General features: G+C 40.1%; 1 protein-coding gene across 2 annotated transcripts in view; it reads right to left on the bottom strand.

The window, feature by feature from the left end:
• Positions 1 to 13916, bottom strand: part of LOC148873403 (kinesin-like protein KIN-14C) — a 127422-nt gene extending 113506 nt beyond the window's left edge. For both annotated transcript variants that reach the window (XM_088975188.1, XM_088975192.1), the window contains exons 1-4: positions 12977 to 13916; positions 12746 to 12903; positions 12526 to 12636; positions 9847 to 10150 (exon numbers count right to left, since the gene is read on the bottom strand). In XM_088975188.1, coding sequence (XP_088831314.1) covers positions 9847 to 10150; positions 12526 to 12636; positions 12746 to 12903; positions 12977 to 13091 — 688 coding nt within the window. In that variant the 5' untranslated portion in view covers positions 13092 to 13916. The remainder of the gene's footprint in view (positions 1 to 9846; positions 10151 to 12525; positions 12637 to 12745; positions 12904 to 12976) is intronic.
• Between the last annotated feature and the right edge of the window lie 10539 nt (positions 13917 to 24455).

Here is a 24455-nt window from a genome sequence, read left to right as displayed (position 1 = left end):
TAGTCATCAGGAAGGTGATCTACTGTTCGACATCAAAATCAAGAAGAACTAGAGTACAGGGAAGAGTCCCAGAAAAGTTGGACTCTTTGTTTTTTATCTAATCTTGGGTGCCCAGGTATTGTTAGTTTTCTTTTGTTATTCTAAAGAGGGCGGTTAAGTTTCTGGATTTTTCTGAGCCTCCTGGAGTGATCGATTCACTCTTCTCTCTGTTGGGAGGCATGGGGAGGAGAGAGATTTCTCTCCGAATAGGGTTTTCTTCTTCCAGAAGGGTTGGTTTCTGTGTGTGTGATATTGAATTGCTTTTGGAAGATCTCCAATCTATTTTTTTCCTTACTATTGAACTGTTTAAAGTAAGATGGAGAGTTTGGAGTACCGAAGTGGAATCCACCGGTACCATGGGACTGGGTGTTGGAGGTAGTAATGATATTTTTGGGTCCGGAATCATTACTACAGTAAAACTTGATGGTACAAATTATTTAGAGTGGACACAATCAGCCAAGATGGCTATTGGTGCCCGTGGAAAATTAGGATACATCACTGGGAGGAGAAGAAACCTTATACAGATTCTTCCTTATGGGTGCAAGAGAATCACATGGTAATGTCCTGGCTGTGTAATTCTATGTTACCTCATATTGGAAAAAATTTCCTATGGGCTAATACTGCTAAGGGGATTTGGGATGGAGTGACTGAAACCTACTCTCAGAAGCAAAATGTAACCAAAGCCTATTAGTTAAGGAATCAGGTGATTAGTATAAAATAGGGAGAAAAACCCCTTGCCATGTATTTCTCCATGCTAAAAACCCTTTGGCAGGAAATAGATCACTTAGAAACTATGGTATGGGAAAGTATAAATGATGCAGTAACCTATCAAAAACTGGTAGAGAAATATAGGGTTTTTGAGTTCTTGGTAGGGCTGAACCCTGAATTTGACATTGCTAGGCAGCATATTCTTTCTAGGGAGAGTGTGACACTCTCTCAAGCCTAAGCCTTTGTTTCTAGAGAGGAGAGCAGGAGGAATGTCATGCTGAGACAGCCCGGGATTGACCAGTCGGCTATGGTTAGTACAACCAAATTGTTGACAGGTGTATTATATGTACTGTACACAGGTTTAGTACCCGCAGGGGTCTTTTTGTAATTTTACAGTCCTATTGTGTTGTACGGCCAGTATAGTACAAATACAATGCTTCACTCGACTGAAGCTGAACTTTTGAGGCCTCAACTCAGTTGCCTCTTCTTCTTCTTCTTCCTCTTTCCTCCTTTCTTCTTCTCCTTCTCCTGCTCAACATGGTATCAGAGCAGGACCGTCCAGAACTGGAAAACAACCAGCTGAGGTCTCTCTCCACTGCTGCATAGAAGCTATAGTCCTGATGCTCGACGACAAGGAAGAGGAAGCATTCTCTAGTGCTGCTGCTAGTCTCCACTGCCGAGTAGGGTTCTGCTACAAGAAAGATGACTGTTCAACTTCCTAGCACAGAAAAGGGTTCTGCTACAAGTTTTTCTTCTTCTTCCTTCATCCTTCAGCCTTAGGTGCTGGTAACCGGAGTTGCTCGGCTAAGAAGACTGTAGAAAACCATCCCAGATGTACGAAGGAGGTTCTGATCTGAAGAGAAGTTTGAGTCCATGACTGTACTGCCTATTCACAGTTCGGGTGACCTAGGTACTAAACTGATTTTTTTCTGTTTATGGTTCTCTTCTTGTACGACTGTTGATGTCCCAAAATCTGAGTAGGGACTGTCCCCCTTCCTCTGATTGTGTGTTGCTCTATTCAGCTCTCTAAGGGACTGTTGATGAACCCTAGACCCTAAGTGACTGTTCGGCTGCCCTGGAAGTGGATATCAGCCGATTAGGTGTGGTGAACCACCACTCGTATTGCTGTTCCTACTGAGTTTTTTTTTTCAGTTGAGAAGCTATATTAAAGTTGTAAAACTGTAGGTCATTCAGACCTGGTTACACTACAAGTGCAGTTCGTATATTGTTTAGTGGACTCCTACACAGTGTAGGCCATACAACCTAGTACTACAGCTGCAGTGTTTGTGCTTGGTTCTCTGTGAAACCGAAAATCTGCAAGTGCCTAGTTGTGGACTGTAGCAGCTCTGTAAGGTAGTGTGCCTTTGGTTTTGTGTACTTCTAAACCTAGAATCATGAATAGTGAAGATTCAGCTACATCTGGAATCTCCACAATGCTGAATGGAATGAGTGGGAACAGTGACCTATCCTTCCCTATGGCTGTTGTTCCTCTTGATGGGTTAAACTACCTAGAGTGGTCAAGGGGGATCAAACTATACATAACTGCAAGGGGAAAAATAGGCTACATAAATGGAAGAATCAAATAATCAACTTTTGGAAATGCAGAACATGATAGATGTGATCAAGAGAACAATATGGTTATGTCTTGGCTTTTGATCTCCATGCAACCGCATATAAGGAAGAACTTCATGTGGGCTGAAACTGCAAATGAGATCTAGGAACAGGCAAAATCCACATTCTGAACTTCGACACTATGCCAAGATTTATCAACTGCAAGCGGCTTCATCTACTTGTAAACAGGGGGAGAGGAGTTTATCAGTTTATTACTCTGACTTGACAACTGTTTGGAAGGAGTTTGACCATTATCAGAATATTGATTGGAAGTGTGATGAAGATGCAAAATTGTACAAAAACTGGTCTCACAGCAAAGGGTGTTTTGCTTTTTACATGGTCTCAATCCTATCTATGAATCCATCAGAGTACAAATTCTAAGTTCTAAGGATCTTCCTTCAATTCAGGAGGTCTACGCTCTTGTCCAATCTGAAGAGAGCAAAAGAAACTTGATGAACAACACCGGAGGGGATGCAATTGTGCTGGCAGCAAAGGGGGGTTCCTCTACTAGCGGTGGCCCTTCTTCCAAGAGAGGGGATCTCCAAAAGAAAGCAAAAGATAAGGAAAAATTGTGGTGCACAAATTATCAGAAGCCCTGGCACACCAAAGATACTTGTTGGGATCTCCATGGGAAACCAAAGTGGGCTCAAGATCCCTAAGAAGCAAGGCTCATATGTAATTAGAAGACCCGGGCAACAAGGTACCAAGAAACACCACATGGCCAATATGGTTACTCGGGAGAATCAGCCCTCCACTTCTACTGTGACTCGAACACCACATGGCCAACATAGCTACTCTAGATCTGACCCAAGGGAGGATATTGTAAACTCCTTCCTTGACCATTTGGACCTTTATGGTAGAGCTATTCGCCAGATGGATGCTCCTCCCACCACCTCTTTTGCATCCACATCAGGTAATCCTGCCACAGCTTTCCATGTTGCTTCTCACGACCTTGACTCTCCAATGGATCATTGATTCTGGAGCGTAAAAACACATGACTGGTATGTCTTCTTACTTTCAAACTTATCACCCTCTTTTCAGAAGAGATAAAGTGAGACTAGTTGATGGATCATACACTTCCATAGCTAGTCAAGGAACTCTCTCTCTTCCCCTCGGCCTTACTCTTTCTAATGTTCTTCATGTTCCAAAATTCCCTATGAATTTGTTTTCACTCAGTAGTGTTACAAATTCCTTAAACTGTTTTGTGACCTTTTTCCCTTCCTATTGTGTGATACAGGATCTGTCCTCGGGGAGGACGATTGGTAGGGGACGTATGGTTGATGGACTCTATATGCTAGAGAATATGGCTGGCCATCATGTTACAGAGTCTATGAGTCAGTTCAGAAAGAGTAAGATGTATTTGTGGCATTGTCATCTAGGTCATTTGTCTTTTGAGTCCTTGAAAGTTGTTTTCCCAGAACTGTGTAAGTCTATGTCTGTTTCTAATTTTTCTTGTCAAACGCGTCAGTTAAGCAAGCATTGTAGAACTCAATTTCCTCAAAGAAATAGTAAATATGAGTTTCCTTTTCACATTGTGCATTCTAATGTGTAGGGCCCTGTTACTTTACCTTCTGAGAGTGGCTAAAAGTACTTCATTACCTTCATTGACGATTATTCCAGATACACTTGGGTATATCCAATGCGAACCCGTGAGGAAGTACCAAAAACTATCCAAGATTTTCAGCGGATGGTCTTCACCCAATTTCATACCAAAATCTAAATATTTTAATCAAACAATGCAAAAGAATTTTTTCATAGTGACCTCACGTAGTTCTTTGCTTCACATTGCTCACTTCATCGGAGCTCTTGTGCCCGCACGCCACAACAAAATGGTGTGGTTGAACGAAAGAACCGACACCTTCTTGAAGTGGCACGAGGTTTACTACTCCACATGAATGTTCCCAAACGATTTTGGCTTGAGGCCGTCCTTTGTTCTACATACCTCATTAACCGAATGCCCTCTCGTTGGTTAGAGTACAAAGCCCCACATCAGCTTTTCTTTCCTAAGGCCCCTCTTCTTTCTATTCCTCCTCGTGTTTTTGGTTGTCGGTGCTTTGTCCAAAACCTATCTCCCACCCGGGGGAAATTGGACTCTCGTGCTATCCCGTGCATATTTCTTGGCTGCTCATTCTCTCAAAAAGGGTATCGTTGCTTTGATCCTATTTGTCAAAAATTCTATGTCTCCATGGATATTACCTTCTTTGAGGATGAGCCCTTCTTTCCTGTTTCTCCTCAGGGGGAGTGTAGGCATGAGGAGAAACTGGTTCAACTTCCTCCTTTTCCTACTCCTCCTTCTCCCCCTTCTCCTTCTGATCCTCCACCTTTCCGTGTTTTTTCTCATCATCGTAAAGGCCAACCAGGTTCAAGAGCTATGGAGAATCCAGAAACCGTACCTCAAATGCCATCAAATTCCTTGGGGGAAGATCATACTCACTCTGGTAACTTGACTCTCAACCTCCCTGTTGCTAATGATCTTGACCTTCCCATTGCCCATAGGAAAGGTGTTTGGTCGTGCACCACTAAACACTCCATTTCCAACTTTGTTTCCTATGAGAACATCTCACCTTCATTTCGTGTTTTTCTTACCTCCATTGACAGTATCCCTATTCCCAAGAATGTGGCAGAAGCTTTCTCAATACCAGAATGGACGAAGGCCATGAAAGAAGAAATTTATGCTCTTCATAAGAATGGCACGTGGGAACTTGTTGATCTCCCTAAGGGAAAGGATCCAGTTGGATGTAAATGGGTGTTTACTGTTAAGCATGGGGCTGATGGAACCGTGGAGAGGTATAAAGCTCGTTTAGTGGCAAAGGGTTTTACTCAAGTGTATGGGGTTGATTATGCTGAAGCCTTTGCCCCTGTTGCCAAAATGAACTCTATTAGAGTCCTTTTTTCTCTTGCTGCCAATCTGAATTTACATCAGCTTGACATCAAGAACGCCTTCTTGAATGGTGACCTTGAAGAGGAAGTTTATATGGTTCAACCCCCCGTTTTTTTGGCTCAAGGAAGTGAACAAAAGGTGTGCAAGTTGAAGATGTCTTTATATGGGCTGAAGCAATCACCAAGAGCTTGGTTCAGTAGATTTCATACTGCAATTCAGCAGAGGGGATGCAAGCAATGTCAGTCAGATCACACACTATTTGTAAAAAGAGTAGAAGGTATAATGGCTGCCCTAATAGTATATGTGGATGACATAATTGTTTCTGGTGACTGGAAGGATGAAATTCAAAGTTTGAAGGACTTCCTTGCCACTCAGTTCGAAGTGAAAGATCTAGGACCCGTAAAATACTTCCTTGGAATTGAGGTTGCCCGATCAAAAAAGGGTATCTTCATCTCCTAAAGAAAATATGTCCTAGATTTGCTTAAGGACACTGGAAAGATTGGGGCTAAACCAGCTGACTCTCCCATTGACCCCAACCACAAGTTAAGTGACAGCCAAGGTGAACCTCTTAAGGATGTGAAGCAATTTCAGAGGCTTGTAGGGAGACTGTTGTACCTCTCTATGACTCATCCAGACATAGCATATGCTGTTGGTGTCCTCATCCAGTTCATGCATGCACCTAGGTCCACTCATCTTGAAGAAACGGAGAGAATACTGCGGTATCTTAAGAAGTTCCCGGGTGCTGGCTTATTATTCCAGAAACATGGACATTTGAGAGTTGAAATTTACACAGATGCGGATTGGGCTAGATCTCAAAGTGACAGAAGGTCTACTAGTGGTTACTGCACCTTTGTAGGAGGGAACCTTGTTACTTGGAGGAGTAAGAAGCAAACCATGGTAGCTAGATCCAGTGCTGAAGCTGAGTACCATGCAATGGCACACGGAGTAGCCGAAGGTATGTGGATAAGGAATTTATTGAGAGTTGAGTTTTCCAGTTGGTAAACCCATGACTCTGCTCTGTGACAACAAGGTAGCTATAAGTATCACTGTCAACCCAGTACTACATGATAGAACAAAGCACATCGAAGCTGACAAGCACTTTATCAGAGAGAAAATCATCATAGGTGAAGTATGCACTCCATACATCAGCTCTGAAAACCAACTAGTAGACATCTTTACAGAAGGGCTAAACCATTCCAGACACCAAGGTCTCTGTGACAAGTTGGGCATGATTGATATCTATGCCCCAACTTGAGGGGGAGTGTTGACAGGTGTATTATATGTATTGTACACAGGTTTAGTACCCGCAGGGGTATTTTTGTGATTTTACTGTCCTATTGTGTTGTACGGCCAGTATAGTATAAACACAATGCTTCACTCGACTAAAGCAGAACTTTTGAGGCCTCAACTCAATTGCCTCTTCTTCTTCTTCTTCTTCTTCTTCTTCTTCCTTCCTCCTTTCTTCTTCTCCTTCTACTCCTGCTCAACACAAACCTAAGCCAAATGGTGATAGGGGGAGTAGTGAGACTAGAAGGGAGGATAAGAAGGACTTGGTGTGTGATTATTGTAAGAAGTCTAAGCATACCAGGGATACTTGTTGGAAGCTTCATCTAAATTTTATGCCTACCCAGATAAGGAACAAGAAGGGAAATGCAAATGTGGCCACTACAGGAGACTCTTTGGCCCCTCTTTCCCAAACTGATTGGGAATCCATTGCAGTAGCAGCAGTGAGAACAGAATTGGAGAGGTTTGGACAGCTTATGAATAAGAAAGATACAACTAGTTCTAGCCTTCCAAATGGACAGCAGGGTGCAGGAGCCAACTACACCACTTCTTTTGCACATACAGGTAGTTCATATGCAACTGCAAATCTTGCATCCACTTTCAGGTAAGGAGGGACCTCCCTGGATTATAGACTCAGGAGCAACTGAGCACATGACTAATGTCCCTACCCTTTTCAGTTCCTATCAGTTGTGCTTTGATAGAGACAAAGTCTCTACAGCAGATGGTTCACATATCCCCATTGCTAGGAAGGGGACAGTTAGAGTGACCAATGATATTACTTCATCTTCTGCCTTACATGTCCCTAGACTTCATACCAACCTAATTTTTATTAGTTCTTACATGTCCCTAGACTTGCTTCAAACAACCCCCCAAGCTTGAGTAATTTCCAAGAGAACTAATTACAATGAATCACATATAACAAGATTCATGAACTACTCCAGAAAAACTGGACTTAGAAAGTTGAAAAGGCATGGACAAACTCAAAGAACTCGGAATTAATACATTTTTAAATTCTGGCAGTCAGCTCTGCACCCTTGGAAAAAAAAATGGTCATAACATTATGTAGGAAATGCCAAATCATACTCCATGTCTTGCATTGAAAAGAAGAATCATAAAGCTTTCTAGAGGCATATGTCCTTCCTTGTAAAACATATAGGTTCAGGTACGAAATGGGCCTAAAATCTGTGACTGCACATTTTCCAAATTGTATTCAAAATTAAACTTGGATAAGTCCTTCTCCATGCATGTGGTCACTCCTATTTTAATGGCCAGCTAGAACAGTATGGTACGGCTCTTCAACAGTTGGAAAGGAACACTCAACTCCTTTTACATCTTTTCTTGTGAGCTCAAGTAAACAAGTTGATACACTACATGTTTTCACCAGCCCTCCTAAGGCCTCCTCAATCAATGACCCTGAGGCATCTAATCATATGACTGGTAATCAAAGCCATCACCATTAAAGTGATCCACTGGGTGAAATCTTTAAATTATTTGAGGATATTTCTGCTGCTGACTTGATGAGTAGTTGGAAGGAAGTGGCTGATTCTGCTCCTATTAAGGCTGTCATGAGACTACTTTGGTCTCCTCCAATAAGTGGTTTTATTAAGCTGAAACTTTGATCAGAAATTGGGAGAGTTTTCAGAAATGTTGAAGGAAGAATATTCGAAAACTTATAATTGAAGGGGGTTCAAAACTGGTTATAAAATGGCTTTATAAGGAAGAGGAGCCGGGTTGGTGGGACTACATTAATAAAAGAATAAGGTTTAAGTGGTTGACACGAGGAATAGAAGTGAATATGCTTTGGGTGAAAAGAGATGCTAACTGCTTTGGTGATGTATTGGCTATAAAAGGGAGGGAAAGAATCAACTATTTTGGGCTATGTTGTAGCCTTATGGTACTGCTTAGGGAGAGTTAAGAGAGTTTATCTCTCCCTTCTCCTTGTACTTCCTTATTTTACTTAATTAATCTTTTTCAGTTATTTATTAAAAAAAAAGAAACCCCTACTACAATAATGTCTCCTTAGGTTACCTTTTAGGCATCACCAACTAATAGTGGGGAGAGAGAGAGAGAGAGAGAGAGAGAGAGAGAAATCCAAAAACAAAATGCATAATGAATACTAGGTAACTTTGCTTGGTTAACTAGGAATACATAATTCTAGCAACTGAATCAGTGAGGCAGGAAGGGGGGATGAAAAGACTCGGAAAAGAATTGTTAGAACCGGTTTTGAGATGGAAATTGAGGGCGAGGTTGAGGGACAGGAAATTTCTTGCAGTGATGAGCTCACTGGAGGACAGGCCGAAAGGAAAATTGAAGAAGGTTTGGATGACGAAGATTTGCATTATGAGGAGATTCAGGTTGGAAGGAGATGTGGGTCAAAGGGTTAATCATGAAAAGGAGGAGGAGGATCAGAATAATGGGATAATCATCAAGAAACTGCACAACTCGAGATCTCACAACATTGTTCATGTGACAAAGATATTTTCAAGGCTCAAACTTGGTCTGACAGTGGCAGGACCTACAAAAAAAATTTAAATGGGTATATAGAAGAAAAAGATGGAGAGCCAATGGAACTACTGACGCTGATCATAGAGGGGTGACTGCCAATTCAGTCACTGGCTACCCTTATGTTGAAGAAACGTCAGGAAGACAAGAGGACTGGTGATGTTTCTGACCCTACTGTGACCAGCCCACTGCAGAACTCTGATGCAGTTGAAGAAGAATTAAAAGGAGTGACTTTACAGAATCTAGTCAACAGAGAAGTTACGATTAGGAAAAGCCTGGGACTGTTTTTCTTGGGTGGTGAGGGATTTTCTAGGAAAGCATTTGAGGAATTGGAAAGAAGAAAAAAGGAAGACAAAGAGAAAAAGAAAGCTCATCCACAATGGAGAGGGGAATGGAACGAGGAATTCTCAACCTAAGAAGATGAATTCACAGATGAAGACTGATGGGGGCTTTAGGATAGGGACCTTTGTTTTTGGTTAGGGTCGGGCTAGTGGCCCTTTTTTTGTGGGGGGGAGGGGGGGCGTGTTGGGTCTATGCTTTTGGTTTTCTTTTGGGTGATTTGGCAATAATGGTCATGGTTGTAAGCTGTGGTTGCATTGAGCCTTTTGGGTTTGGCTCTCATGCTTTTGGTGATGTCTTATGACCTTCTGCTGTACTTTTTTTAATGAATTTTCTCTTTATCCTTCAAAAAAAATACATAATTCTAGCAAATAATGGTCATTTGCAAGACATATGGCAGTAAACATCTAACTACAACAGCTCCCATGAAACTCTGGTAAGATACATTCCTCTCCCCGCCATAACAACAATTATAACCATACCTGACATGACAGGACTATGCAGAACATGCTGAAATTTTGAGTCTGAACTATAATTTTTTGATTGATAGTCTGAAAGATTCTTCTGTCTCTCTTCTACGGATAATGTTGTATGCTGTCCAGATGAAGTAGCATCCCCTTGGCTGCCAGTATTTCCCTCCAAATGTTCATTTTCTGAAACTCTCCATTTCTTCCTCTGCTGGCTTCCAGGCTTAGAAATTGAAACCAAATTATTATCTCCCCCAAGACTGGAACCAAATTGTTGCTTAAGTGTCCAAAGGCACTCCAAAACTGTAGTCATAGATCCCTGCATGATACACAAATAAACTATGAAAGACTGAGTAGAAGTGGATGGATATGTTGTAGAGAACTAAAACAAAAAAGGGCCAATATTCTTCGAAGAACAACTCTTTTGATATATGATTGGAGTCAGGATCTGCCAGAAACAAGGCATGGAAGCCAGACTAGAAACACCAAATCAGAAGTAAACATTCCAGTTGATGGTATTTCTGATAACAGTACAGAACATTGACGTATTTACTTCTGACTGATGTTCCCAGCCTGCTTTCCATGTGTTGTTTCTAGCAGATGCAAAGTTGTATTATTGTGAGTGCAACACATACATGCATATACTAATATGCATAAGTATATACATATATATGTTTTAGTGTGTGATAAGATGAACACTATATGTGTAGGATCAGGTATACACCATGTAGAAGCAACAAGCTATGTCTGAGTATCATGCTAATTCTTATGTGACCAACAGTTCCTAAATCTTGTAAGTATCATGCTATATCTGAGTATCATGCTAAAAAGCAACCAACAGTTCCTAAATCTTATGCAAAGGCTGAGTATCGTGCTTTGTCTGCTGCCTGCAGTGAAATTATATGGTTACAAGGCTTACTTCAAGAGTTTCACTTTCCTCTCTCCGCCCCACACCTCTTTATGTAGATAACTTGAATGCTTTTCAGTTTTCCTCCAACCCAGTGTTTCATGAGCTCACCAAACATCGAAGTGGATTGCAATTTTATCCGAAATCATCTCTTTGCTAGCATTGTCTCTCTCCCTCATGTCTCCTCAGATCTTCAGCTTTTTGACATCTTCACTGGGGCTACTACATAATCCCAGCACATTGCTGACATCTTCACTAAGGCTACAACATGCTCACTGCACAACTTTCTTGTGAATAAACTAATGGTGTCACCACCTCAATTGGAGGAGTCCAGACAAATGTGTACATAATCTAGTTTAATCATGTGTCCTTTTGTAATATTGTGGGATGGGATGTATCATATTCTTTGTTTCTTCTCTGTTTTATAGATGTACAGTACCTCATGGGCATTATTGTGAATGTATATAATCATGCTCTCTTAATAAAGTATACTCTTTTTTATGAATAATGAAGAATTTTATTAGGATAAAGTTTAATCTATAAAGTACACTGACAAGTGGTTACAAAAACAGAGTTCTCCCAAAAGGCGCGAGTTGCTGCCTTACATACAAAGTAAAATTAAAACTGAACCCAGAATAAGTGATCCTTGTTCATCCCTTGCTTAGCTAGTAGGTCAGCCAGCCCAAATGCCGACATACTCTCCCACTGAACTCTCACAGTGAGATTAGAGGTAAGCCACCTGAATCTTCTCAACTTCCCCCTAAAAGACCAAGCTACCGTCTCCAGTTCTTTCAGCCACCCAGTTACACTTTAGAGTCACTTTCAATGATCAACCTCCTAAAGTTCAACTCTTTATAAAGTTGAGCTTTATAAAGCCTTCTTCTTGAGGCTTCCAGTCTACTACAGGTTTGTCCTTAACTGAAGAAGAGTTTGCAACAGATTCCCAGTTTCTCCACATATCATCAAAGGAGAAAGTTGAGAATAAGTCCATAGATTTGGCCCAGTTAATGGCCCTTGTTAGGAGACGTTCCTAAACAATAGCTATATCCCTTTCTTTACCATTAAAAGTCCTGTAATTTCTTTCCTCCCAAACTGTCCAAACTAAAGCAGCCCTAGCTCATCTCCATAATGCTCTACCTCTTATCTTAGACCACCTGAAAATTGTAGGGTCGAAAATCCCCCTGATTTGTAGAGGCATCATCCACTTACACCCAAAAAGACCAAAAATTTTTTCCCAAAGATTCACAACAAAAGGGCAAGATATTAGAAGATGGTAACAGCTCTCTCAATTTGCTTTGGGGTGAGAGAACTTGTTCTAGCTTGTTGTTGTTACTAAAGCAAGGACACATGCCAGGCATATTTTTTTTTTCATTGGCAAACTGAAGCTTTTATCAAGGAATCAATTTCAGGGCGAGTTTTATTGTATCGTGAGATTACATACTAGATCATCAATTCATGGGCTTTCTTGACCTTTTGTAGACTGGGTGTTCTATTGTAAAATGAGATTACATACTAGATCATTCTTTTGTATTCTCGTGTAATTCTCATGCAAGGACAGGATGGTCCTTTTTCATTCTATTTTGACTTTAATAAGCCTGGATTCTGAGTAACGTCATCAGTCAGACACACCTGTGCAGATCTATTTTCCTTCTATTCGAACTGCTCGACACACCATGCACAATTGCACATTGTGGAAGCATACATGAGATATCCATGGCTCAGCTTTGCAGTCCTTGCATTCAAAACATAAAAGAAAACAAGTACAAGTCCATCAAACAAAAATATACCTGCTCTAGATCTGATAGTTCGAACTTGGGCAGCCCCAATTCATCCATGGCAGCCAGAAACCTTTTAACATTATCCATATACACCTCAGAAGAAAGACCATAACTACTCCCCTACAGGAAAAATAAAACTAAATGAAAAACCCAACTTCTAAAGCTAACAATTAACAGCATTAATGTTTTATTTGAACATTCAGATATGGATAAAAGAATCCAACCCAACCTCATTTACAGGCCTAGGACTGAGCCTGTTTGTAATACAACATAGAACAGCCCCATCAATCAAACATGCTCTTATGTCCTCTTCAGAAGATTCCAACGGCAACCTTAAATCAGGAAGAATACCATTTAACCACTCCACCAAATCTGCTCGTTTCTTATCTGTAAAACAAACTACAAGTCAGTGCCATAAAAAAGAGCAGAAGACGGAAGATGATAGAGTGACTTTCCATACCCTCAGCTTCAATATTGATATTTAGTGTCGTATCAACAACATCCCCATATAGAGAAGAATTTGAGCTATTAAAATCCCCATTTTCTCTAATTCGACCTTCGGGTTGAGAATTCATGATGAGATTGTCAGAGAAGGGGCATTTAGCTTCAGAGATCAATTCTTGAATGCCATGCCAAAAGCAGATAATCCTGTCCTTTCGTAAATCTAAGGAGACAATTTATCTCCAATGAACCAATAACCTACTCTGTGCATATATTTAAGCACAAATGCAGCATTCCTGGAAATAGAAATGCGCCACCAATGAGCAAGTAATTAACTCCATATATTCTGTATTGTATGCCTGGTATAAGATACAAAGATCATGTCATTTAGCAATTAACACCCATCAACTTTTGGCATTTCGATGTCAGGTTTCTTCAAGGACAATTATGAAGCCATGAAGATTGAAGGCCGGTTTCTGGACAATTTCATGCACTAGAAGTGACTCTCTGTTAGTTCTTTTAGTTGGTTCGTTGGACCGGAAAGGTCTTCCTAAAACGCAATCGACGTCGTCTCATTGTTGGCTCGTCGTGGCATACGTTGCCGGAGATGCTGCTGTTGACGGCGAAGCTCTCCTAGGCGCTGCTTTGCCGGGAGCCCATGGAACCACTGTTTTGACCGACCAACAATCAATCCGAATTTCAAACTTCACTGGTCGTGCCTCGGACAATTACTTTAAACCAAGGGTGTTTTTCCCTCTGGGCCTGATGTTAGATACGTTGCATGGTATCGGGGAGGTCTATTTTGATGGGATAAATTTTTGTCGATGCTCTAGCGGTGGAAGAAATTGGTGCTGTTGTGATCGGCGCCGGAGAAGACGATTTTTCCGGCGACCTGACTATTGGGGTTCGGGTTTTAAGGAGCTTAATCATGGCGGGACTATTGGCGCTTTTTGCGCCAGTCTGTTTATTGTTGATGACGTGGATATAAGGACTTCAGTGGGAGCGCATTTTTTTCTTTTTGGTAGAGAGGAAATACAGAAGTCTAAACCAGCTATGAGCCATTCATTCAATCCATAATTATACTTATCAAAAAAAACACAACTCTTTTTCTTTTTTCAGAAAGGAAAGAAAAAATAATACGATTAGGAGGTTTTCTTAAGTAGCCTTAGCTTTTAATATTCAGGAAAATATTAATAAGAAGAGCCTTCGTTATTTATGGTTTTTTGGATAAACTTTTAATTACATAAAAATGTTACATATGATAAATCATATGAGTAAATTTATTATTTATATGCATAATAATTATATAATTTAATTTATAATAACTATAATTATTACTTTAACAAAATTTAAATTTAAATTAGTGTAAGGGAAATTGTCTAAAATTCACCATGACTTTTCAACATTTCTCTTAAACTTACCATAACTTTTCAAAACCTTTTGGGAACCCCATGTCATTGACTATTTATTTTCCAATACTCACCATCCCATAGAACACTAATAGTGTTTATTGAGAGAAATTGTCCACATCACCATAAATGCAATTTTTACGATCAAACTGCCCTTGAAGGGATGTCAATTTTATTAAATATATTTTTATGTCATCCTAATTTTTATTCAATACACCTTTATTCTACCTGACATCTCATAGAAGTGGGTATTAGGTCCTACAGAGCCACGTGTCATCTTCTTGACCATAAATCTTTTATTGATCCCATTTCTTGTTGCATTTGAAATTTGAAGGGATAAAGTGACAGTTGTAATGTGCAAGTAGGTATGGAACATTAGATGAGTTTGATTTGAATTAAAAGAGTTCTTTTTTTATTTGAATCTCCCTTTTTACTTAAATATGTAAAATGGGCAAAAAAAAGTTTTATACTAAAGTATATGAGATGTATTTTTGTTGTTTTTTTATCAAAGTTTTGCTTTATTTTTCATTTACAGCAAACTAAAGGGTGAATTAGTAATCTACTAATATCCATTAGTCTATTTAACGTCAACTTACTTACATTGGGTTCCATTAATGTTTTGAAAAGTTATAGTGAGTTTAAGAGAAATGGTTAAAAGTCGTGATGAGTTTTAGACAATTTCCCTTAGGCTCAATTTGAAAAGAGTACAAATATAAATATATACATTGCAAATACATACACAATAATATAAAATACATAATTTGCACTCTAAATATTTGTATTTGTACTCCTTCCAAACTTAGCCTAAACCGCAAATACTAAAGCTTAAGTTTACAAATTTAATGTGTAATTACTTTTTTGGAGAGGTTCTACTTTGGTACCTTGAACTTTGGGGGTAGTGTCAAGTTAATACCCAAATGTTCAAACATGTCACTATAGTACCTAAACTTTCAAAAGTGTCAAGTTGATCCCTGCTGTAATGTTAATTAACATCAGTTTGTTGAGAATGGTTAGATAGGGGTGTTTTTGGTTATTTTCTCCTTTCTTGTACTATCTCTGTATTTGGGCACTCAAATAGGGGCCTTCTTATAATTATTAATTTTCAATTATAAAGTGAAATTTTGAGGGTGTGAACAGTGAACATAACACACCTCTCAACACTTCCCTTTCTTCTTCCTCTTCTTCTTCTTTTCTCCTCTCCTTTCTTTCACTCTCTTAAAACCCTAATTTCTGCAACTTGGTATCAAAGCGGGTAGAAGCATCTGGGAGTTAGTTTTTGCTGATCTCCTACCAAGAGGCGAATTGCTAACGTCAGACCACCGTCGAATGATGTCAGCAATCCACACAGGTGTCAGTGGTAGTCTATGAAACCAACATAGTTTGATTTGCCCTAATTTTAGAAAAAATTTAGTATGACTCTTGTCATTATACGAATTTTCTATGATTTTTTGTAGATTTTTCAAGGAAAAAATTGCAGAAATTCCATATCTGATGTTGAGCCATGTACAACAGGTTTAATGATTTTTTTCTACTGTAAAACCTAGACCATTCAGGTCGTTTTTCAATTTGGGATTGACAGGAAGTGGTCCCATAATTTTCTGAGCACTATGTGATTTTTTGGAGATTTTTTTATCCCTATATTTTTCCGCCAACCTAGTTTTTTGGGTTTCCCTTTGGTTCTTAACCGTGGGATAATGTGTTTTTGGGTCTAGAACCGTGGTTAAAGTATTGGGGGTCCTTTTTGGTTGGTGAAAAGGTGTCTTGATAGAATATAGAATCATCTAAGGATTTTCAAATGGTTTCCGGTGTGCTCCCAAGAACTACAAATATTTTCAGTGGTATGATAACCACTGTTATGCTGGATGTAACTAATTTCTAAGAGTGGTCTCAATCTGCTAAACTTACTATTACTAGGAGGGGTAAACTGGGATTCATCATAAGAAGGGAAGTAAAGCCGGATCTTGAAGACTTGAAATTTGCAAGGTGGGAACAAGACAACTCCCTTGTTATGCCATGGTTGATTTGCTCAATGCAACATCATATTGCCCAAAATTACATGTTTCTTCCATCTGACAAGGATATGTAGGATAGGGTAGTTGCTACTTTTTCCCAAGTTAACAATACTGCTAGAGTGTATCAGCTTCAGAGGGAAGCTTGCAATATGCGTCAGGGGGAGAATTTGTTGCTATGTATTTCTCTTCTCTACAGTCTATCTAGGAAGAAATGGATCTGGAAAGCTCTAGTTTGGAAGGACCCTAAAGATGGTGAGCTGTCTAGGAAGTATATAGAGGAGACTAGAGTCTTTGATTTTTTGGCCGACTTGAACCCAGAGTTTGATTTCACCAGACAACAAATTCTTAGTAAAGGCGTTGTTTCTCTTGCTACTGCTTACTCTCTTGTATAAGGGGAAGAAAGCCGAAGAACCGCCATGATGCAATCCTCTACGAGTGATCATTTTGTAAGGGATGAGAGATCCATCATATGGATGGCCGAACCTTGCAGGAAGGTTGGGCAAATTTTCAAAAATTTCTCTCTCTCCCATGTGGGAATCACATTCCCTATTTTAGAAAACTGCATTTTCAATGATCAATCTTGAAACCAAACCGAACCAGATCTGAAACCAAAAGGGAGTATAGGGATATACCTGATATGGAGTAATAGTAACCCCCAATGAAGTTATTCACACCCAAGGAGAAGACCAAAGACTGCCTCCAACGAAGATGACACAGTGCGGGGTGAAGCAGAATCAGCATGATGGTTCTTCAGCAAGAACCGAATTCTTCAACAAGAATATGATGGAGGGCTGATGAGCACAACTTCAAATTGCCTTTTCCAGCAAAAGGCAATATCAAGAGCCGTTCTTAATCACTCCCACTGGTGGAAATTGAACTGTGGCAAGAGCAGGAACAAGAGCAAAAGACAGAAGTAGTCGAACTGTATATTGTCTTCTCTCTTAAATCAACAGACTGTTAGATGATCTGGAGGTTCGCCCTGCTCTTCTATTTATAGCCTTAAAGAGAGGATCTCCTAATCCCATTAGGAGTTTCCTAACCCAAATCTTTTATTTGGATCTAGACTCTCTTTAAAAGATAAGGATAATCCCTTATCTTATATGTAGATAAAGATCATCATTCCTAATCAAATTATGAGTTTTCTAATCCAAATCTTTATTTGGATCTGAACTCTTTGAGTGGATAGGGATAATTCCTTATCCTATCCGCTAATCCAAACCCCAGAACCGTCCTCATTTAAGTAATCTCATTAAGCCAGTTCGAATTGGGCTTTAGGCCCATTAAGTCTATGTGCTAACTAGCCCTCTTAATCTGCTGCCTAGTTGGTTATCCTTGTACGGTGTGGGACCCAAACATTGATCTATACATCAACAACACGGGTTCAGCCCAGCCTCTGTTACAAGGCCTGGCCGAATTCACTGTAAGAGACAGTGAACCCCTGAGTCCATCACCATGGGTTCTTAATGGGCCCAATATTTACACTAAATGGTCCTTGGGTCAAGTCACCTTATAAAAACCCTATGATTGTGGGCAGATGCAAGATTAGCCCATTAGGTATTACCCTCAATGGTTTTATACTTAACATCTTTGTCCATAATGATCAAACACCGCCTGACAAGAGAGAATCTCTCCCTCGGCTGCAAGGTACAGTGTTGCACTCTCTACTCACATGGATCCCGGGAATTAAAACCTTTTGCAAACATTTTGAAACCATAATATATAAATGTATATCTCTATATAAATATATTTTGCAAAACAAATTTCATCGGTTAAAATCAATTGCCAGTAGTTTTGGTTTCCATCAGAGAGAGTGCATCCCCGATCATTCACTTTGTCCGAAAAAGGGGCTGATTCTATCACTATGATCACCCACTCAGATGAATTTTCGAACTGTCCCAACATACCCAAGTTTTGACCCCCTCTAAGGATCTCACTGATTGGCATATCAGAGACAGCCCAATCTGACACGTAGTGTAGTATCATAATCGAGTCTAGGGGTCAACTATAACATTCTAGTTTTGCCCATCTATCTCCAAGGTCCAAGGCAATACTGGAATTTTTGTCCGGTTCAGGGTTTCAAGAAAACCCACACTGCATATACCTCAAGTCTCACCCTGGCAGCTGAGACAGGCCACCCCAACCAACTTGGCGGCACATCAGTGTCAGCCTTGGCAAGATAAATCACCCTAGATCTATCCAACGGTTGTGAAGATTATAAACTAACACGAGTCTTATATGTGTCAAGCTTAAGGGTATTACACAGAAACACACCATGATAACATGAATCAAATATGTAATTTATTCATTTACACTAAATATCATAATGTACATCATTCTGATTGGAGCTAAGGGCATACACTGTCTAACAGCTCCCACTTGCACTTAGGTCCGATCGGGTATAAGCCGGAGTCCCATGCTTTCCACGTGTTTCTCAAATACTTTGTGTCAGTGGCTTAGTCAATGGGTTTGTTACATTTTCCGTTGATGCTACCTTTTGAATCAGGACGCCCCCTCTTCCAACTATCTCCCGCAGTACATGGTACTTCCTCTCGATGTGCTTCGACTTCAAGTGGGCTCGTGGCTCCTTAGCCTGAGCAATGGCTCCAGTGTTGTCACACAACAATGGAATGGGTGATGTGTTGGATGGAACTACTCCTAATTCCTGAATGAACTTCTTCATCGATACGACTTCTTTCGCAGCTTCACTTGCGGCAATGTATTCGGCTTCGGTTGTGGAATCCGCTGTGGACCCCTGTTTGCTACTTTTCCAGCAAACAATACACGATCCTATCGTGAAGATATAATAGGATGTAGACTTTCTATCATTTAGATCTAACTGAAAATCGGCATCAGTATACCCCTTGGTCTGTAGTGAACTACCATTGAATACTAGACAAAACTCTTTTGTCCTTCGAACGTATTTTAGTATGTTTTTCACCACAGTCCAATGCTCCTGCCCTGGGTTAGATTGGTATATGCTTACCACACTCACTACCTGAGAAATGTCAGGATGAGTGCACAGCATGGCATACATAATGCTCCCTATGGCTGAGGCATAGGGAACCTCTTTCATGCCCTCAATCTCTTCGGGAGTCTTGGGAGACATACCCCTGGAGAGAGTGACTCCATGTCTGAAATGAACATTTCCTTTCTCAAAGTTCTCCATGTTGTACCTCTTGACTATTTTGTCAATGTAGGCAGACTGGGATAATCATATTGTCCTCTTTGATCTATCTCTATAGATTCAAAGACCCAAAATGTAAGAGGCTTCTCCAAGATCTTTCATTGAGAATTGTTGTGAAAGCCACACTTTCACCATAATTAACATTCCTACATCATTCCCAATGGGTAGAATGTCATCTACATACAAAACTAAGAACGTAACCTTATCACCATTGGTTTTTCTATAGACACAGGGTTCATCTAGATTTTGCTCAAAGTCAAATTGTTTGACGGTAGAATCAAACTGGATGTTCCAACTCCTAGAAGCTTGCTTAAGTCCATATATGATCGATTGATTTTACATACCAGGTGTTCCTGACCTGCAGCTATGAAACCTTGCGGTTGCTGCATATAGATATATATCTTCGATAAGATTTCCATTCTGGAATGCGGTTTTGACATCCATTTGCTAAATCTCATAGTCATGGTATGCTGTTACAACTAGCAGGATCCTAATGGATTTAAGCATGGCCATGGGCGAAAATGTTTCCTCATAATCAATTCCTTCTTTCTGAGTGTACCCTTTCGCCACAAGATGAGCCTTGTAGGTCTCAACCTTACCATTGGGTCCCTTCTTCCTCTTATAGATCCATTTACAACCAATTGCTTTTACTCCAAGGGGCGGATCTACCAGAGTCCAGACTCCATTGGTCTCCATTGAGTCAATCTCTACTCTCATGGCATCTACCCACTTCAAGGAATCTATGTCCAACATAGATTTTGTATAAGTCACGGGGTCCTCCTCACTAGTCGTGGCTTCCACCAAGTAACTTTCTTGGTCATAGCCATAACGAACTGGAGGCCTTGAATCCCGGGTAGATCTCCTAGGTTGGTTATTAACTAGAGCTTGTGGGACATCGCTCACTACCCCTGAGCTCTCCTCATCAAGAATAACTTCTTGACGATGATTGTTCAGGTTGTAATCATCTTTCAAGAAATGGGCATTTCGACTATAGCACACCTTCTGTTCTCCTAGGTCATAGAATAAATACCCTACAGAGCCTTTTGGGTAACCTACAAAAAGACAACGACTAGTATTGGATTCCAATTTTTCAGTACTTGTTCTTTTAACATGTGCCGGAAAACCCTAAATCTTCAAGTTTCTTACACTTGGTTTCTTACCGGTCCTAAGCTCATAGGGAGTCTTCGGAACGGATTTGGTTGAAACCCGATTCAGCACATATATCGCAATCTATAATGTGTAACCCCGAAAGGATGTGGGTAGCTCTGAATGTACGAGAAGTGATCGGACCATATCCAATAAAGTCTGGTTCCTCCTCTCTAACACACCGTTTAGCTGTGGTGTAGCAGGAGAAGCTAGTTGTGATTCTATCCCATTGGCCTTTAAATAGTCATCGAATTAGTCAAAGAGATACTCGCCACCTCGATCTGATCGAAGGGTCTTAATTTTTCTCCCTATCAGTTTCTCAACTTCTTGTCTGAATTCTTTGAACTTTTCAAAAGACTCAGACTTATGCCTTATTAGGTACACATAACCATACCGTGAGTAATCATCGGTAAAGGTTATGAAATAAACGTGTTGGTTACGTGTCTTAACATTCATGGGACCACATACATAAGTATGTATCAGGCCAAGTGTGCCTGTTGATCTTTCAGGCTTACTGTTAAATGGTCGTTTCTTCATCTTACCCTAAATGCAAGGTTCACATGTTGAAAGATCTTCTATAGTTAGAAAATCCAAAGGACCATCCTTTACCTATCTTGTGATATGATCTATGTTAATGTGGCCAAGTTGGTAATGCCACAGGCACATGGGATTAACTGTATCACGGGTTCTTTTCTTGGTGATATCATCCAACGTAGTTTCAGTTACTAAAGAGAATAAAATATCCATCCGCACACAGTTTTGAAATAGAAATCAAATTTCTTCTCAAATTGGGTACATAAAGACAATCTTTTAATGTAATTGATCATTCTCTGAAATACAATTCTGCAGTCCCTATGGCTGTAGCTGCAACATTTGCAGAAGTCCCCAAGTAAAGAATCATCTCTCTGTCACTCAGTTTTCTACTTGTCCTGAACCCCTGCAATGTATTACATGCATGAGTAGAAGCCCTGGAGTCAATACACCAGGAAGTAGAAGTTACCAACATATTGGTTTCTATGACAAAGGGTTTAAAATTACCTTGTTTCTTGGTCTTCAGGAACTGAGGACAGTTCCTCTTCTAGTGGCCCGCCTGCTTGCAGAATTGACAAGCATTTGATGCTTTGTCCTTCCTCTGCCTTTTGGGCTTGCTAATTTTCTTCTGTGGCTTCTTCTTCACCTTCCTCTTCTTCTTGCCCGATTTTCCACCCTCAACAAGCATGGAAATGGCCTCATCCTTCTTTATCAGTTCCTCGGCCCTCTACAACATATTGTTGAGTTCCTGGATACTAACATTTAGCTTGTTCATGTTATAGTTCATGATGAACTGATTAGAGGAAGGAAGCAAAGAGTTCAGGATGACATCAACCATGGTGACATGATCTAACTCATATCCAAAAGCCTCCAGTTAATTGATGTATCTCATCATCTTAAGACAATGGTCATGAACTAACTGGTTCTTGGACATTTGTGCGGTGATGAACTATTTCAGGACCTTCTGACGAGTAGAACGATTCTACTCCTCATACATTGTACTTAGACTATCCAAGATATCCTTGGACAATTCGATCTGATTGAATTGCCATTGTTTCTGATTATCTAAGAAGGCAATGATATAGCACCAAGCAAGAGAATTTGTCTCCTCCCAATCTTGATAATCCCTCCTGCGGGCCTTAGAAGCCCTATCACCCGGACGTTCCGGAGCAAGGTTCTTAGCTACCTTGTCCAATTTTTTGGACGTTAGGACCAGCATAAGGTTATGATACCAGTCAGCGTAATTTGGGCCTTTAAACTTGTTGTCGTCCAACAGTTTAGTGAATTGACCGTTTGCCATTTCAGATAAAGGGCAAAGCAAATATTAATCTCCAACCTTATTTGATTCATGTTATCTACATAGATATGACTTTTAATCTATGTTCTATTTCCATTTATTCATTTTTAATATTTCCCTCCTATCTCAGTGACGGGGACCACAAATTTTGTCTCTACAAATGTGAGAAATCACATAGGGTGCATGGAGCCAACTGTTTCAGCTGCATAACCCCATCACCTTGTATGAAAGATCATATCCACTCATCTTATGAGCTTTCCCTTTGGCCTCTATCAGACAAGGTTTATTGCCATTTTAGGTTAAACCTTTATGTCCAGTGAATGCTCATCCATCATATTCATGAACGCTAAGGTACTGTGAGAGAGTCTTCCATTTTAGGATATGATAGCCCAATTTTATGGTGCATTTCCTCATTAATGAAGAACCCATCTTCATGTTAATGATTGAAGGCCTTTAGAGAGTTCATCACATGAATTTCCCTATCACATGCACTCATATTTCAGTGGAAGGAATGAAAGATTAAGCCCTAGTTTAATTTTGGTCAAACCAAAGTGGCGCCCACTAGTTTTCATAAAGTCGGAATTAGATGGGCCCTAAACGGCTAGGATTCCGCACGGTTCCTCTTGGGGAGGAAACTGGTGTGGGGCCCACCACAAAGGGAGATCATCCAATGATCTTAAGGACACCATGGTAATGATGTGCATTCAGCCATGATGTGTGCAAGAGCCACTATCAAATCAGCAAGGACCAAGTACAAATGGCCCATGAACGCTGCACATAACACATCCATACATCACATACATGAAATCCATAATTGATCCAATCAATTAATAACTATAAAACCGATAATTAAAGCCATAAATTTTTGTAATATTACTAATTAATATTATCTAGGTATATGGGCTAAAGTGCAAAGAGCAGTTTGGCCCATATAGCTTTTATGCTGAAATTGGTTTAAAGCAATTTTAACAGATTAGAACTGGGTTTCACAGATGTGGGATGAATTGCATCTTGCAATTAATCATCAATTCCTTGACCAATATATGAAATTTTAGGGCTATGAACAGCCCTCATCGAACCATAGATTCAATCCAACCAATTTGGTCCAATCTAGTTCGAATGGGTCTAGGGTTTGATTTTTAATTCAAGATTCAATTCAAGAATGATGATCTGAAATTAAATAACTAATACAAGATAATGAATAATCAGTAGAAGGGTTGTTCGTTGGACTGCTACCCTGCAAAACAAAAATTAGATCGTAGTATGTAGTTTCCAAAACTGCAAATCGTAGATGGCTAAATCCATATTCCAACTCGATTGAAATTGCAGGCATGTGGTTGAAGTTGCTCGAGGCTCGTTGTTCCAAACTCATGTTTCAACTTGAGTTTGGGGTGATGCTATTGAGATAGTTGTGTACCTCATTAATAGACTGTCATCAAGGGTCCTTAACCTTCATTCTCCTCATCAACTACTATTCCCTAATGAACCTCCTTTTAATCTACCCCTTAAGGTCTTTGGTTGTATTTGTTTTGTTCATGATATGAGTCTTTCCTAGCGCAAGTTTGATCCTAAATCCGTTAAGTGTGTATTCCTTGGTTACTCTCCAGTCCAGAAAGGCTATAGATGCTTCAATGCTCTCTAGAAAGATATATGTCTCTAAGGATGTTACCTTTTTGGAATCCTCTTCCTTTTTCCAGTCATCTCATCATTCTCTTCAGGGGGAGAATGCAAGTGAAGATCAGACTCCCTTCTGCCTTCCTGTTCCTACCTCTATTCCTCCCTCTCTTTCTACCTCTATTCCTTCTCCTCCTCCTCTTGTGTATCGAACTCGGTCCTAGAAGTAGTTTTTCATCAGGCACAATAAGAGGGTGGCTCCTGAAGCAGAAAGCCCATCACAATCTAATTCCCTAGACTTAGGT

Source organism: Nelumbo lutea, chromosome 1 (assembly GCF_056320005.1).
Source record: "Nelumbo lutea isolate HS-2025 chromosome 1, American lotus-T2T, whole genome shotgun sequence".
NCBI lineage: Eukaryota > Viridiplantae > Streptophyta > Magnoliopsida > Proteales > Nelumbonaceae > Nelumbo > Nelumbo lutea.
The sequence above is the reverse complement of the archived record's forward strand: the minus strand, read 5'-3'. Positions and strand labels throughout refer to the sequence as shown.